The sequence below is a fragment of the Myotis nattereri genome (genome assembly GCF_964212035.1).
Source record: "Myotis nattereri genome assembly, chromosome: 16".
Classification (NCBI taxonomy): domain Eukaryota; kingdom Metazoa; phylum Chordata; class Mammalia; order Chiroptera; family Vespertilionidae; genus Myotis; species Myotis nattereri.
Window position 1 is genome coordinate 30,555,231 of NC_138091.1, and position 16,856 is coordinate 30,572,086.

At 42.7% G+C, this 16,856-nt stretch overlaps 1 protein-coding gene across 1 annotated transcript in view; it reads left to right on the forward strand.

Annotated features, from left to right (window-relative positions):
- ANKFN1 (ankyrin repeat and fibronectin type III domain containing 1) overlaps positions 1-16,856 on the forward strand; it is a 482,658-nt gene that overhangs the window by 69,454 nt on the left and 396,348 nt on the right. Inside the window, exon 2 of the mRNA XM_081109618.1 lies at positions 3,896-3,993. Coding sequence (XP_080965744.1) covers positions 3,960-3,993 — 34 coding nt within the window. The 5' untranslated portion in view covers positions 3,896-3,959. The remainder of the gene's footprint in view (positions 1-3,895; positions 3,994-16,856) is intronic.

Genomic DNA, 16,856 nt, shown 5'->3' on the forward strand with positions numbered 1-16,856 from the left:
ATAAGAAATACAGTCAGTACAGTTGGATTAATAATCATTATTGTTTCATGGTGCACTCTCATCATTGGTCCATGCCGGCACGTTTTACGTTATGTATTTCTCTCTCAAACACAGAACAGCCATGAGTTAACCATAGCACCTAAAACCTAGGTCATTACCAAACACTACTTATGAGCTTCTATCCTAATCTGGTGGAGTCCAATTATTTTTTCTGCGCTATATTAATGGGCCTCAATACCTCGTACAGAGAAGACTATCCCATTTTGAATGACTGCCAATGGCCACTTCTATTCCCCATCCTGTCATTTATCTCGTCAGCTTGAATTTCAAACTCTGAGTGTTTTCCAACCTGTAATTTAAACACTGGCAAACAGAAGAACATTTCACTTGACTGTGGATGAAAAATTCATGAATTCATGAAGATAGATGCTGATATTTTTTAAAAAATTACTTTGTGCCCAGATGAGCCAATACCTCTACTAATGGCAAAATAGTTTTCACAGATCTTGAAACAAAAGTCTAAAACCCAAGAAGTTAGGAAAGAAAGGGCCTTGGCCAGAGGCCTTTCCAAGCCAGACCTGAGGTTATGGTGACACCGGCAGGAGTCCTCTTACTGTCTAGATTTTCAGCAGCCCCACTATTCATTTTGAATGAGGGCCACCAGACACTGTCCGCCGGCAGCCAGTAGATGTGAAGGGACAGGGCTATTCATAGCTTTTGAAAATATTCATGATAATGTGTTTTGGGTGGGAAATTTGAGGGATGTTATGCTTAGAGAAGCTGGTGGGACTGTTGTTGAAAAACCCTCGGAAATCGGATGCCTACAAGAAGGGACCTTGGAAAAGCCAGCGGTACACGGTCACAGGCAACAGGTATTCTGGGGAAGGGGTGTGTCAGGGTAACACTCAGGGGACTTCAGCCTGACTTTCCATTTGCTCACTGCAATCCCAGCAGGTCTTAGGTATTTCTCTTTCCGGGTGTTCAGAAATGTGAGGAGAAGAGAGCCCCTGTATACGCTGATGGCTGGATCGGTTCTGCCTCATCCAGCCCTTTTATTTGCTGGCCTTTCCGTAGTTCTGGACAAAAACATGCACACGGGTTCCTGAGCTATTGTCACAAACTGACAGGCGTGCAAGACCGGGTTTCGGGTCTTCATGAAAACATCCTTCTTTCTGCTTGACAGCCTGTGGGAACTTGGGAATTTAGCTTCGTTGTGTCCTAGCCAAGGCCTCACAATGAAAGGGTTTTCAGAAATCTCCTCAGGTCCCAAGTTCAAGCCAAGAAGTGAGTGTGGTTGTGTTTTGTGCAGATAACGTGTAAATCATGTGCTGTCAGGTTTCAGACTTCCTGAATGAACTGTCCTGGGCAAAGAGGACGGGGGTGTTCGGGGTTCCCACCATTTGGGGACTTTGGCTGAATCCCAGCATTTTTAGGAGACCCCATTTGAAAACATTTACCTGTCCCAGTGAAATGAAAAGGCGTTTGTCCTACAAATGGCCCCTGAAATAACTTTGGAAGTCAAGTCCAACCCCTGCCACCGAGCACTGGCTATTACCCTTGGACATTGCTAAGTGGGGCTTATAATTCTGGAATAATTTGCCTTCGGATTTATGACTCTTGAGTCCAGTCCACACATCAGCCTTTGCGTCTCCTCTCCCACGTTAAATTGGCCCATAAAACTCCACACACCATAAAATGAGATCTGGGTGGAGATGTGGCACAGCTTCCCCCAAGGTCAACATTAGGATAGACTCGCACTCACCCCCAGACCCATCCCAGGAGCAAATGGAAACAAAAGGCTTGTTGGTCCGCAGACTTTACTCCTGGCAGCCCTCAGAGAGCCCCATGTTCTTGTTTAGCTGGGACAGCAGCAGCCGTGATAAAGGGGGAGACCCCTTTTTTCTCTCCATGCCCCTTATCTGGGCGGTGGTCTATGGAGAGGATCAAGTAGAGGAGAAATCGCAGTAGCCTCACCAGGTTCTAGCCAGCACCAAGGACTTCCTGTGGCCGGGCGCCAGCCGCATGCGGAACAGCCCCGATGGTGTCTGAAATATTTGGCTCCTGGCTCAGGCTGTGGGTTGGCTGTCTGGTTTGTTTGAACACAGGCTGGCCTGGGAGTCTCTGTGTAGAATGCTCCTTGAAGCGTTTTCCATGACATCTGCCAATTAAACGTATGAATTACTCTGTTTGCTTCTCTGTGACAGGGCAGATCCTTTATTCAGAAGCTAAGAGTTTCTCGTCATTCTTGCTTTTTCTTCTCACATCGATTCCCTTCTGTTATGTGCCAGGAATGGGCCAGATGCTCTTATATTTGTGATTTCCTTTTATTCTTCATGACAGCCCCAGTAAAATGGGCTTGGGGTTCCCATTTCAAAGATGAGGAAACTGGGATGCAGAGACAGGAAATGATTGATCTAGGGGCCACTCACACTCATTAAGGGCAGAGTAGGCACAGGAACCTAAGTCCCATTTCAAGGTCTGTTTGTTTTTTCATCCTCTCCATTCCATTCCCTTATGATGAATGCTTAAACATTTTGAGTTGGTATTTGAATCTTTATTCATTTATCCATTCAACAGGAGGATCTACCATTGAGCACCTACTGTGTGCAAGGTATCAGGTCCAAAGGCTAAGCACAGAAGCCTGCCGACTTTTTCTCTAAAAGACAGATAATAAATATTTTAGGCTTTGAGGTCTCTATTGAAACTACTGAGCTCCACCGTTATAGTACAAAAGTAGCCATAGACAATAGATAGATGAATGGACATGGCTGTATTCCAATGAAAACTTATTTCTAAAAGTAGTACTGGGACAGATTTGACACTCGGACTGTCGTTTTCTGCAGACTTCCATGCAGTGCACAGCCTGCATGCTGTCCGTAACATCCCTAGTGAGACACCACATAATTATGCACCGACTCTGAGCCTGCAATGAGAATGAGGGTGCCTGTGCTGGAATCATCCCTGCTCTCTCAGAGTAAACATGAGGGGCCTAGCTTCTATGCATCTCTGCCATGCATCACCTCTCCTTAGCCACTCATGGGAGTGTGCCTACTACCGATGAAACCCCACGTGACTTGTGCAGAGTGTTAAATAGGAGAAAGTCATGAGAACACAGAAGAGTCTGGGCTTGGGTGTAGCCATCCACACACTTGATGACACTGCGAAACTAGTACAGTGATAACAGTTGCCATGGATTGATGTTTCTATGCCTAAGGCACCCATCTGTATTATCTCACTGGATCCTCAGAACATCCAGTTCATAAGTAGTGCTCTTACCACTTTCCAGATGAGGACACCTAGACTCAGAGAAGTTAGGTCACAAGGTCACACAATCAGGAAGTAGCCAGCTCAGGATATGAGTGAAAAGTCTGCAGGTTTCCAAAATCCCTCACCACCAAAGTCTACTGCTTTTGACAGAAGAAAATGAAAGAAAGAACAATTAGCTTTTACTGTGGTCCTTGTTGTTGCCAAGATGAACCATGAGGACCACTTGACGCGAAAGATACACTCGTGGGGACGGCAACCACACTGTGTGCTGCTGCTGACAGTGGTTGGATTCCTGAGGCATGAAAAAGCCTTTGAGTGTGTGCACACAGGGCCCTCTACTTCCCAGGAGGATACCACAGATACCCTGTTCTTAGTCCCCTTCAAGAAGATGAGCAATTCTTACTACCATTTGTGGAAAATGGAAATTTGAGTCATGGCATGAGATTTTGCTGGGATTCCTTTCTTGTTCCTCCTAATCATTCTACACTGGATTGCTAGAAAGTTATTGGCCATGGGGAGGGGGAGGAGAGAGAAGCCATAATATATACTTTGAGTTAAGAAGAAAGATGTGTCTCTGCCATTTTGTCACCTCCCACCTGAACAAGCATGTATCTCTTTTCTTTCCTAGGGTGTCCTATGGTCGACTGAAGAGTGATGACATTTGGGCCAGGAGGAAGTCAAGGAGGCTCCCAATGATCCCTGGGGGCATTTACAGCTCCAAGTCAGGTAAAGTTTATTTCATTATTGAAAAAAAGGTTTTCATGGAAGTAAACAACCAATGCACTGACTTCATGGTTGTGAGGAAAAGAGACAATGTCCCGACAAAAGAATACAAGCCAACTGGTTGCTACAGGAGCTAGAATGGGAGAATTTTAAAAAGTAGAAATTAAGTCAATAAAATGTCACCCTGCACGGTACAGTGGCGCTGTGGCCTTGGGGAAGGAACTGGAAACTCTGTGTGGTGAGTTCTAGTGGGATGTGGGTTGGGCCAAAATATAGTTGTCTCCAAGAAATACATTTTTTTTTTCAAAAATGCTAAGCTTTAATTTTGCTTAAAGTAAACAACCAGGAAAATGCGAGTGTTGATCCTTTCTTGAATGGGGCCCTGGATACATCGTATGGAAGTTCTCAAGAGGGGAAAACCCTTGTTGGCTTGACCCAACCTAGCTGCTGCACTAGAGGCCCATTCAGTCCTGCTCCAGCCCATCCGCTCTGACCCTCTGCCCTTGTGGCATCCCAGGCTCTGTCCAAACCTCCGCCTCCACCCACCACAGCACGTGAGGGGCTTCCTTTTCTCAAAGGAGCAGCCATCTTGGAATAAATACAAGGCCCCAAAAACAAGTTTGCTGGTCCAACAGTCAACCTCTGAGCCCATGGAGATGTTCCTCTGCCCCCCACCTTTTCCTTGCTCTTCTGGGCTCTCTCGCTCTAAGCCAGTGATGGTGAACCTTTTGAGCTCGGCGTGTCAGCATTTTGAAAAACCCTAACTTAACTCTGGTGCCGTGTCACATATAGAAATTTTTTGATATTTGCAACCATAGTAACACAAAGATGTATATTTTTGATATTTATTTTATATATTGAAATGCCATTGAACAAAGAAAAATCAACCAAAAAATGAGTTCGCGTGTCAGAGGTTCACCATCACTGCTCTAAGCAAACATCCCTCTGCTTTTAGATTCCTTCCAACGCCGCCTATAATGCAATGGAAAGAAGCTTTGAAGACCTGGGATTTGGTGGTTTTGCTATGAACAAACCCAATGTTTAACATCCCAGGCTTTAAGTTTTCTCATCTTCATTCAATCTTATCCACCGTGTAGTGCCTCTGGAGAACCAAATGGGATAACATGCATATAAGTGTGCTAATATATAAAGAAAACTGATACTTATAAAGTGCCTGAGGTGTGCTTGACACTGATAAATAAGGTGCAAAGACACAGACTTTGGCCTTGAAGCGTTTATCGTCTAGTCAAGAGGTAGATAGAGAGATAGGTAGTTTTAATGTAATGGGCAGAGGAGATTGGGTTGTGTTTGTTTGTTTTGCTTTATTTCTGGTTGGCCATAGCAAACCAACCAATAACCTATTCCACCTCTATACCCACTGCCACTAGTTTCCCTCCCCTCTTTGGGCCTCAGCTTTCCAATTTGCCAAATGAATCGATGATACATAATTTGTTGACTAAACCAGGACACTTCTGAAAGGGACAGGAGAGGCTATTATTTATGCTAGAGCCACTGGGATATGGGGGAGCTCTCCCAGGTCATCAGAGTTCATGGTCATAAATGGGGGGGCGGGGGCAGGCATTCAGTGATATCTAAGGCCTTGTCAAGGTCTTACTATTGATGGCCTTACATTTATGATCACAAGTCTTTTTCCTAGCCCCAGTTAGCACGTTTCCTCTTGGGCTGCCGTTGTGGGTATGGCTGCTCGTCAGTAGTGTATAGAGCAGTGATGGCGAACCTTTTGAGCTTGGCGTGTCAGCATTTTGAAAAACCCTAACTTAACTCTGGTGCCGTGTCACATATAGAAATTTTTTGATATTTGCAACCATAGTAAAACAAAGATGTATATTTTTTGATATTTATTTTATATATTTAAATGCCATTTAACAAAAATCAACCAAAAAAATGAGTTTGCGTGTCACCTCTGACACACGTGTCATAGGTTCGCCATCACTGGTAGAGAGAATGAGCTGAAATCTGGTGATCCCTGCAAGTTCTGGCTTCTCCATTCCTAGTTCAAGTCCTTTGTGAGTCAAACTGCAGCATATTCTTTGTGGCCACATCACCTGTTGGAGCTTAGCTGCCTAGTGGGTCAGGGAAACTAAAGGAAAATAAACTTTAACACAAACAGCAAATGGATGTTGAGCTCCTGAACTCTTCCCCCATCTCAGTTACTTTTTTAAAAAAATATATATTTTCTTGATTTTTTACAGAGAGGAAGGGAGAGGGATAGACAGTTAGAAACATCGATGAGAGAGAAACATTGATCAGCTGCCTCCTGCACACTCCCTAACTGGGGATGTGCCCGCAACCAAGGTACATGCCCTTGACTAGAATCGAACCTGGGACCCTTGAGTCCGCAGGCCGACGCTCTATCCACTGAGCCAAACCGGTTAGGGCTCAGTTACTTTTTATATTAACCTCCTCTCCCAGTGCAGTAAGCCCTGTGCTCACATAGATGGGTGAGTTTCCAGACAACATATATGTTTAGTAATATCCACCCACTGTGAGCTTTTCAAACATAAGATCAGTAAGAGGAAAGGGTGAGTGAGCTGTTCTGTATATCTCTCTCCCTCCACTCTCCTTCCTGACATTTTGATCCCTCTTCTACTTCTTCTCCCAACATTTTTTATGGGCTTGGGATGAAACCTTAAAACTCTAGGCCAGTGGTCGGCAAACTGCGGCTCGCGAGCCACATGTGGCTCTTTGTCACCTTGAGTGTGACTCTTCCACAAAATACCACGTGCGGGCACGCATGTACAGTGCGATTGAAACTTCGTGGCCCATGCGCAGAAGTCAGTATTTTGTGGAAGAGCCACACCCAAGGGGCCAAAGAGCCGCATGTGGCTCGTGAGCCACAGTTTGCCAACCACTGCTCTAGGCCATGCAACAAAAGTTGCTGCAGCCATAGTGGTAGAGAAACTGAGGCACAATTGAAACACAAGAGGGTGCTTGATAACTGTTTACACACGAGCTATACAATTTGTGCTGTTTTTGAGATTAGTGGTGGAGTCTCTTATATATTCAGGTTGTCTGATGCGTATCTTCCCGGAATTAGGTACTTTAACATAATCTTGAAATCACAGTGATGTGACTGGGCTGGTCATACCTCTTCCCAAATACATCCACATGCTCCACATGAGTATCTATCATCAGAGAGGGTTGTAGGCCCTTGGGCTTCACGTGGCCCTTGGAGTTCTCCTTTCCAGCACCTTCTCTAGTTCCATTCCCCCTGTGGAAAGCACTGGGAATTGCAGGAACAGATTCTGGAGAAAAAGTCTCAACATCCCGGCAGGCATCCTAGGTTCTTGTCCCAATTGTTTTCATCTGTATCATAAAATCATCCAATTTGGTGGCTCAGTTGTGGGATAGGACTTTGTGCAGAAGGAACAGGTTGCGTGTTCAGAGAGATAACTGTGGGATGGAAGGTGGAAGAAAAAGAAACATGGATGTACCTACCAATTACTTTCTGAGCCTGAAGGAATTTATAGAAGACCCACTGAGAGAATAGTTACAACCCCAGGCGCAATGGCATACAGAGTTTGTTTGTTTTTCCTTCTCGTTCTGCACAGCTCACTTAGGCTGTGCACTCTCCGCTAGGACTGAGACCTTGCTAAGCCTCCATCTCCGCTGCCTACCTGCAGGCATGAGTAGCTGGTCCTGAAAATCACAAATCCTGGTTCAAATGGGGTTGCTGCTGTAATCCTGTCTCCCACCCATTTCCTTCATCAGGGAACTGGGACAATTAATACTTGGTGATGGTGCAGGCAGCAAGATGAAAATAGAAGCCAGTAGGATTTGGCCTGCTGTGGACAAGGGGGTGGGACTCCTGAGCTCCTTCCTGCTGCTTTCTGCGGGAGTAACTTCTGCTCTTATCCTTGCTGTGTATCCCTTTTTGTTGGCTCCCCAGGAGCCTGGCCGTCTTTATTTAGTAAGGAGGTCTTGTGATTCTTAATCCAAGGGCCTCAGATTCCAGATGGCATATCTGAAAGGAAAGCATGCACGTTATCTCAAATTCTCTTTGCTTTATATTTTAAAATGTTATCTTGAAGATCAAAAGCGAAAGCTTGCCTCTCATGTTGAGCCCAGCTGCCCTGTGGGGTCAGCGACAACCCTGCTCAGCTGTGCACAGCAATTTGCCACTTCCCTTTCCCCACCCTACTTTGCTCTTGAAGTATAGACATGATGTTATTGACTCACTACAACTAGGAAAAATGATTTGAAGTTTTCAGCATGACTTAGAAAGTATTGAGTGAGCTTCTATTATGTCCCAGGCTCTGTTTTTAAGTTTAGAGATAGCTTTAAGTTCAAGAAAAGGCGGTTGAGCTAACAAGATGATAAATTTTCAAGAATTTAACATTTTATTGAGGGGCATTTAAATAAGTGACAAGTGAATAATTGGAAGGTAGCATATAAACAACATGTAACAAGGCAACTTGAAATGAAAGGCATATGGAAGCACGAGCAGCTCCTAGCGGAAGGAGCTGTTAATTCTGCCTGGGGTGCCAGAGAGGACTTGTCAGGTATTTTAAAACTCAGATAAACTGAGCTTTGAATATTAATCTCAACATGCATTCCCATTGCCACTTACTGAATGCCTGCTAAGGGACAGACAGTGCAGATTTTGACGATGTTCTTGCCACCAGAGAACTCATGACCTACCTGGTGAGCCAGATACATCAATAATTATTTTAAGATCAGTAAGATTTGTGTTGGATCATTAATTTGAATAATATTCCCTCCCTTTTTAAAGTATTACCATGTTCTAGGTACCATTCATTAACTAACTTTCAACTCATTGTCTAATTATAATTCAGAATCATCCCATTTATTAATGTCTAATATAAGTGTACATGAGAGGAAACTTGTTCAGGGTATTCTTGCTAGTCACTGGAAGAATTAAAATTGGAACCTTGAATCCATGTCTGTTAAGATTCCAAAGTCCATGCTTTAAAATATTAAGAAAGATGCCCTAGTCGGTTTGGCTCAGTGGATAGAGCGTTGGCCTGCAGACCAAAGGATCCTGGGTTTGATTCTGGTCAAGGGCACATACCTTGATTGCAGGCTCCTCCCCGCCCAGGGCCCTGGTCAGGGTGTGTGCAGGAGGTAACCTATTGATGTGTTTCTCTCACATCGATATTTCTCTCTGTCTTTCCCTCTCTCTTCCACTCTCTCTAAAAAATCAATGGAAAAATATCTTCTAGTGATGTTTTAAAAAAGAATAAAATATTAAGAAAGAGTTGGGTAGAGGCAACAATGGGAAGTAAGGGAACAAACACAGGAAAGATGTGGTAGAGTGAGATCACAGGGTCAGGATGGGCACTTCCTTTGTGGTCGTACTTTAGACCTCACTGAGGGGTTTTCCGCAAGGCTGCACAGGTAGCATGGGGTTTGATTTTGAGAACCTTGGATGACATACTAAGGAGTCTAGTTTTTAGTCTATAAACCATGGGTACTTGCAGCAGAGATATTATATAGGATATGAAGTGAGGATAGAAGCATCACTGGATAGATAACGAGGATGAGTATGGGCTGCCTAGATGCCCTATATATGTTTTGAAGTAATGTGGTGAGCATTGGGACTTTGGGCTGTGGATATGAAATTATTTTCTTTTCTGAATGGATATGAATGGCTCACTGGAATTGATGTTTACTCTTAGTAGCTATGAATCCAGCTGTGCAAAAAAGCAAGGCAACCTTTATTTTTCTAGAATGCTACTTAATTCCTGTATGACAGGAAAAGGAGTTTTAATCACTGTGTTTTTAGAGTCATCTGATTTTAAACTCATTCAAGTTAGAATTTAGAATTGTGGATCTCAATCCAAAGAGGCTTTTAAAACATGAAGCAATGGGAGTGGGGAGTGAAGAGGTCATATCTGGTCATTGGTGGTTACTCCCCAGTCATTGGTCATAAACTCCACCATGCTCACTCCATCTGGCTCTTTATACCACTTCTTTCGCTTTCTGTTCTCCTGTCATGAGGATTTTCGAATGTTTTCCCAACATTCTGGGACCATACAAGATGTGAGGGCCTAGCCTAGGTCTTCCTAGATCTTGCTGATTTTCCCAGGCCCCAATCAGAAAACAAACACAAATCCCTTATCTCCTTGACCCCTTCCAGGACTTGGGCTCTATCAAAGGGATAAGACAGTGCAGAGCCCTCCAAACCCAACTCTCTCTTCTCCTCTCCTCCCATCCTCCTTGCCTCCTGAGCTCAGAAGATCTTTATCTTAACTTCTGTAGTGTTTTGCAGGAAAACTAGTTCTATGTAATAGCATATTCTTCCAGATCTGTCTTGTCCTGTTGTAACCTGGACCAGGTCTTCTGAGCTTACAAGCCATAAATTTGATGAAAGATGTCTGTCTCCCTGAATAAAAGAGGCCCACATAGTAAATAGTACAGATGAAAACACAAGGGTTAGCATTTTATAATATCATCTCCATGCTAGTAGAACTTTGATATGAACTTTACATTTAGCACCTTGGAGAAACCGATCTGAGATGACTTTTTACCCAAGAAGAAATTCAGTCTTAGTATCCAGGCATCTTTTAAAATGGCAATTTTGCAAATTCCACTTTCTTATTTCCTTTGATTCCCCATAAAGGGTCTCATCTATGATCAAAGCCTTTAAAAAAAAATACCAGCAACTGGCATATCCTTGAAGGTATAATTAGCTACCATAGTAACTATAAATTATAATCTTTCTTTGAATTTCCAGACAACCTAAATAAGATGCCATCACTTTCCCCCTACAATTAATACTCCCTGAAGAAATATCTAAGTGTCATGATCTATTACTAAATTTGGAGCATGAAGGCAAAAATTTGGTCATTTTTACCAGCAGTTGTGGTAGTAGCAGGTTTGCTGAATTTAACAAAATGCATGTACATACAACTTGGGTAAACAAATAAATTGACTAGGAGCTTGTGAAACTAAAAGTTAATTATTAGTTGAAAAAGTCTTATTTATACTTTGACAAAAATGTGAAGAACAAAAGGGAGTATATTGTCATTCATTTAACTGATGTGGTCAATTATGAGCCTTGAAGGTCCATCCAACTATCACTCTTTAGAGCATTTATTGCCAACTTACAGTGGATTATTGTCAAGATTAAACTCCACTCACATCCATACAGTTATGAGGGGGCAGAGGAGCAAATTCACAGCTAAATATATGGAAGTGTTTTCTAGACATGGTTCTCATTCAATTATGATAATAACCTTAGAAGTAGATCTCATCATTCCCACGACAGATGCAGAAATCCAACTTCTAAAAAACAAAGAGCTTTGTCCAGGGTCAAGCCCGTTAGTAAAAGACAGACCCTATACTTCAACTCTGGTCTGTATGTGACTAAAGTAAGACAATATTTTCCTCATTTTCTTTTCCTAAGCCAACTGTACCATGAGTGATACCATGACTTAAAATCATTTAGGGACGGCTCCAACCTAGTGATGGATGGGTCTTCCCTCTGAGGATATCTGGATCACTCTCAGGATGAAGATTATTCAGCTATTCAGGAAAGGGGAGAGCCTAGCTTGTAGTGACTTTGGTCAGACTCTGTTGGTTCTTAAGTTAATAGCCATTCCCCCATCTTTTCCTTTTTGCTTAAAAATCCCAATCATGTATCTAGTACCCAGGATTAATAATGATTGGTCTAAGATGATAAAGTCAATGCTAGTCCCCCTTGCCAGTATTTTTTTGCATACCCTTCTTTACAGCTAAGGGTAGCTATGATATAGTTATGTCCAAAGGATATTCATTCAACAATGGGTATTTTTGAGCACCTATATATGTATCACCATGGTTTTACATGCTGAGGATATCCCCATGAACAAAACCCATAAAAGCTATTCTTTTATGAAGCTTACATTCCAATGAGGGGAGGTGGACAAGAAACAAATAAATACATATTAAAATAGTATTAAGTACTTAAAAAAGATGTGGAAGAGGACACAGTATATCAGGGAGTATCTATATATATAAAAGCCTAAGCGACCGTTATGACCAAACGACTGGAACGACCGGATGACTGGCCGGTAGCTATGTCGTGCACTGACCCAGACCTTGCTGCTGGAGCCCTGACAGCCCCGAATCTGGTTCATCCATACCCTAGACCCAGACAGGAGGGACCCCACCTGTGCATGAATTTATGCCCTGGGCCTCTAGTGTCTAATATTCCTGTATTAGAGATGTTGGTCAGGTGTAAGTGGAAATCTGGGAGGTTTCTGGAGAAGTTTGTGTTGTTTTAACCAAAAAATTATTTTTGAGGTGAGTTCACTCTCATCTCCCCTTTCTCTTTATTTTGCTCCAGGGTCAAGCCTGTTAGTAAAAGACAGACCCTATAGTTCATAAAATGTCTGGGTGTGGATAAAATGCCTGGGACTATGGCAGCCATTGTGTGACTGTGGGGCAATAAACTTGAGGACAAAATGTCAATATGCTAAGGTTAGTTGAGCAAAAAGATAGAAAAAGCCTGGGCATCGCTGAGATGTTGCCCTAAACTTAAAAAAAAAAAAAAAACAACAAAAAACTTTCTCTAGACTTTTTGCTGTGAGATAATTCAATGTCTCTATTGTGTAAGCCACTATGAGTCATACTTTTTTTGCAGCAGAAAGTATCTTGGTATAGCGCTACATGGGAAGCAATACCATTTAGAGACAACAAAGTCTCTACTAAGACAAAGGGCTGATTAAGTGAATAAAGGATAAATTGAGGATTTGGGAAATTTTTGATCATAGATCAGGAGCTCGAGGAAGCATGAGGTAGCATTTGAGAAGAATGGGAAGGTGAGCACTGATTTAGTATATTAGCTGTATTTTGCTATGTGACAAAGTACTCCGAAACATAATGCTTAAGCATGAAACATTTATTATCTCACAATGTCTGTGGTCCAGGAATTCAAGAGTGACTTGCCTGGGTGGTTCTGGCTGAGGGCTTCTCATCTGGTTTCAGCCAAGATGTTAGCTAGGGCTGTAGTCATCTGAATGTTTGACTGGGGCTGGGGATCTGTTTCCAAGATGATTCATTCACTTGGCTGTTGGCAGAAGACCTTAGTTTTTGCGTTTGGGCCTCTCCATAGAGCTGCTTGCACATCTTCTCCTGGCAGCTTCCTCTCAAAGCAAGGAATCCAAGCGAGCAAGATGAAAGCTTTCATGTCTTTTCAATCTAACATGGGTAGCCACAATTCATCCTGTTTGCAACATCCTATTGGCTATACAAATCAGCTCTATTCATTGTAGGAAGGGATTACACAAAGACATGAATCACCAGGAGGTCATCGTGGGAGATGTCCACCAGATTCCATTCCTGAGATGTACAGAACAGATGATAATAAAGTTTCAGATGATCATGGATAGATAGTAGGGGAGACTTAGACATCCGATGGTGAATGAGGCAAATTAGGGCGCGAGACATTATGGGATTGATCCTAATAATCTCTTAGAGGAGACTGGCAATCAGTTCTAGGGTTGTTGCCTTGAATATGTTAATGGATAACATCTTTCCGGCAAATATTCTTTCATGAGGCTCCTAGTAATGAGATCTCGGTGATTTGGTGGTTGCTTCCCAGGGTGTCGCTGGGTATTACGACTTAGTGATAAGTTTGAAGATGCAAAAATAAAGGAAGAGAAGACTGAAACTTTAGTTCCATTTGCATTCTGGCTGCACACCAACCTCTCTCCCAACTGAAAACTGGAGAGCCATTATTGACCTTAGTTCTTCCAGCAAACACCCCACCCCATCTTCCTTTCATTCCATTCTAAAAACCCATTTCAAACTCTTACTTCTCTCTTGGCACAACCAGTGTGTTATTCTTTACCACAAAGGCCTTCTCTACTCAGTAATTGAAAGCAGTTTATGTCAGAATGGCATTAATTATGTCAGAATCCATTGAAACCCCTTATGAAAGATATTTTGTTATTGTTGTTATTGTCGTTATGAATTAAATGCAAAGAAACTACTCTTTTTACAGTGAACACGAGAGCCCACTGGAATGAGGAATTCCATAAATAAAGGCAGTTAGGGGGGGATTAAGGACAAGTCAACTTCTCAAAAGGATAAAGTGTATAGTTTCCAAAACACCCATTTCTGGGTAGAGGCTGAAGACCAATATCTTTTGCTTGTAACTTGTTTTAGCAAAATTCCAGCATTTAATTATTAGTTTGGTGAATGACCACACCAGACCATTTAGTGTAACATGACAGGCCCTGAAGGGAGTAGTCAGTAATTTGAAACACTAACCATGTGTTTTGTCTAAAAAATTAATACCTGTAGCATGATTGGAGTGGCATGGTTCCACCAATCAAAATGTAGAAAAAACTTAATGGCATTAATAAAGGCAGCTACTGTTCTGGCTTATGGAAAACATAATAGACACTATTTATTAACTATACTATATGCCATTGCTATAAATGCATTATCTCAATTTATCTTTTTGATCACTTTCTGAGTTGGATAACAATAAATAGGGCTAACATTTACTCAACACACATTGTGATCCACAAATTTTTAAGTTATTTATCTTTCTCAATCTTCATACTATGATAATATTATTACCCTTGTGTTAAAGATTTAAAAAGACTGAAGATTAGAAAGTTTAACTAACATTGAAAGTAAATGATGGAGGCAAGATTGGAACTGAGATTTGTCTGACTCTGGTGCTCATATGCTTAACTGATATGCAACCTAAAAAAAAAAAAGAGAGTAAAATGTAACTCATTCTGCTTGAACTTGAGGATGCAGAAGATAGTGGACTGGATGGGGGTAAAGTCTGAATTCCACACATTTAAAAAAAATTTCGTTTTATTCCAGCATGTTTAATTACAAACAGTACCTCCTATTGGGCTAGTCAGTAGAGATCCTTGAGGGTTCCTTCTCATGGTTAGCAAAGTGTGCATACAGATTTAAAGAGCTTGCAAAGAAATTGTTAGAAACGTAGCACTAGCTCCCATTTATTACAGACATTATCACAAATACGACCACAGCCCTGAAATATAAACACTAAGATATTAGACGCTACTGTGTTGCCCACTCAATAATCATTCATTACCATCTTCCTCATTTTTAACAATTTTAGCGGAATTATCCACCTTCCTGTCGTGGTCTTATACTGCAGGTCAAGTGGGCCCATGCTCCAGTCTGAGGGCGGAATCATGATGGAACGAAGCCAGTTAGAGTGCGCAACCGCCCTTGCCAGTGATTGGCTGGGCATGGGCATACAGCACAGTTCTAGCCAATGAGGCATGAAGAATAGGCTGCACAGTGACTTCTGGGAAGATTTTCTTCATTGGCTTAGACATAAGCACAAGAATATGTCCTCTTCCCCTCCTGGTCATTGTCATGTCTGTGTGTAATGCCCAGAACAGCTTCAGACCTCTCACGACAATGAGGGGAGTTAGACAGGCACTCAGGATGACAGAGAGAAAGTAGGAAAAGAGTACCTGGGGTCATGATAATGTCCAGTTATCAACTCACAGACCCCACTTGCCCTGCCTAAGAAGTCAGGTAAATCAGGGGTTTTGCAATCTACAGGTCGGAGCTTCCTAACTGATGGATTTATCATCCCTATTATGCTGAGAAGGAAAGCGGAGCACTTTGTTAAGCAATAAAACTGAGTAATTGCTTAAGGTCATATCCATTCAATGAAGGAGCAGGATTTATACCTGAGTCTGTAAGCTCGGGGCCTGTGCTTCACTGGAACACACCAGCTCTCAATCTCCCTTCTGCTGACTCCATTGGTGTTGCAAAACCCCCTTTTCCCTGGGAGAGCTGAAGCCAATCAAAGTGAACGTTTCCCCGCTGAACGCCTCGATCTGAATGTGCAGATGGGCAGTGATGAGTAAGGAGTCTTCCCGCGTCCCCCAGGACACTTTCCCAGCGCAGGTACACAAAAAGCTCTCAATTCCGTTCTTCGGTGCCAGGGATTACAATGTCTTGACAGTTTGCCATTTTCATAGGAAAAACTCAACTCCTTAACAATACCTACAAGGCCTTGTCAATGTGGCCTCTGCTTTCCTCTCCAGATTCTTCTGCTACTCAGACAGCCTCATGATGGAGGACCCAGGACAGGTCTCTTTTTGTTCTCACGAAACACATTCTCCGTCCAGGCTCAGAGCATCTGCAGGTTCTATTCCCTCTGCTTTGACTACTATTTTTATCGATTTCAGAGAGGGCAAGGGGAGAGGGAGAGAGAGAAAGAAACATTAATGATGAGAGAGAATCATTGATCAGCTGCCTCCTGCATGCTCCACCCTGGGGATTGAGCTGCAACCTAGGCATGTGCCCTGACCAGGAATTGAACTATGACCTCCTGGTTCATAGGTCGATGCTCAACCACTGAGCCACACAGGCCAGGCTGCTTTGACTACTCTTACTCCTCCTCCGTACTGAAATCCTTCCTTCTTATCCTCAGGTCATAGCTGTCCTCTTTTCAGTCTTCCAATTCTCTTTTAAAGCACTTATCACAGGGACATTTACTTACATCTCCATATTCATTTATTTAATGCCTGCCTTCTCCACTAAATTGCAAGCTCCAGGCTGGCAGGGGCTCTGTCAATCTTGTTTACCACCACTTCTCGGGCGCCTGGCCTAGGGGATTGAATTTAGGATAGGCTCCATAAATATTTGTTAAATGAGTGAGTGGATAATGAATGAAGAAAAGTCTCCACTCCTTGTGGTCCTTGTGTCGTCCCTGCCAATTACAGTGCCCAGGCTTTCTGGCTCTACTGGACAGTTTATGATGTGTTTCTGACCATCTTGTTTCACCAAACCCTTCCATAAAGGGACTTGCCAAGGAACACTCAGGGCTCCTCCCTGAGATTGTATACACAGATACCAGGAGAAAGCAGCTTCCTTCTTTCACTGGGATT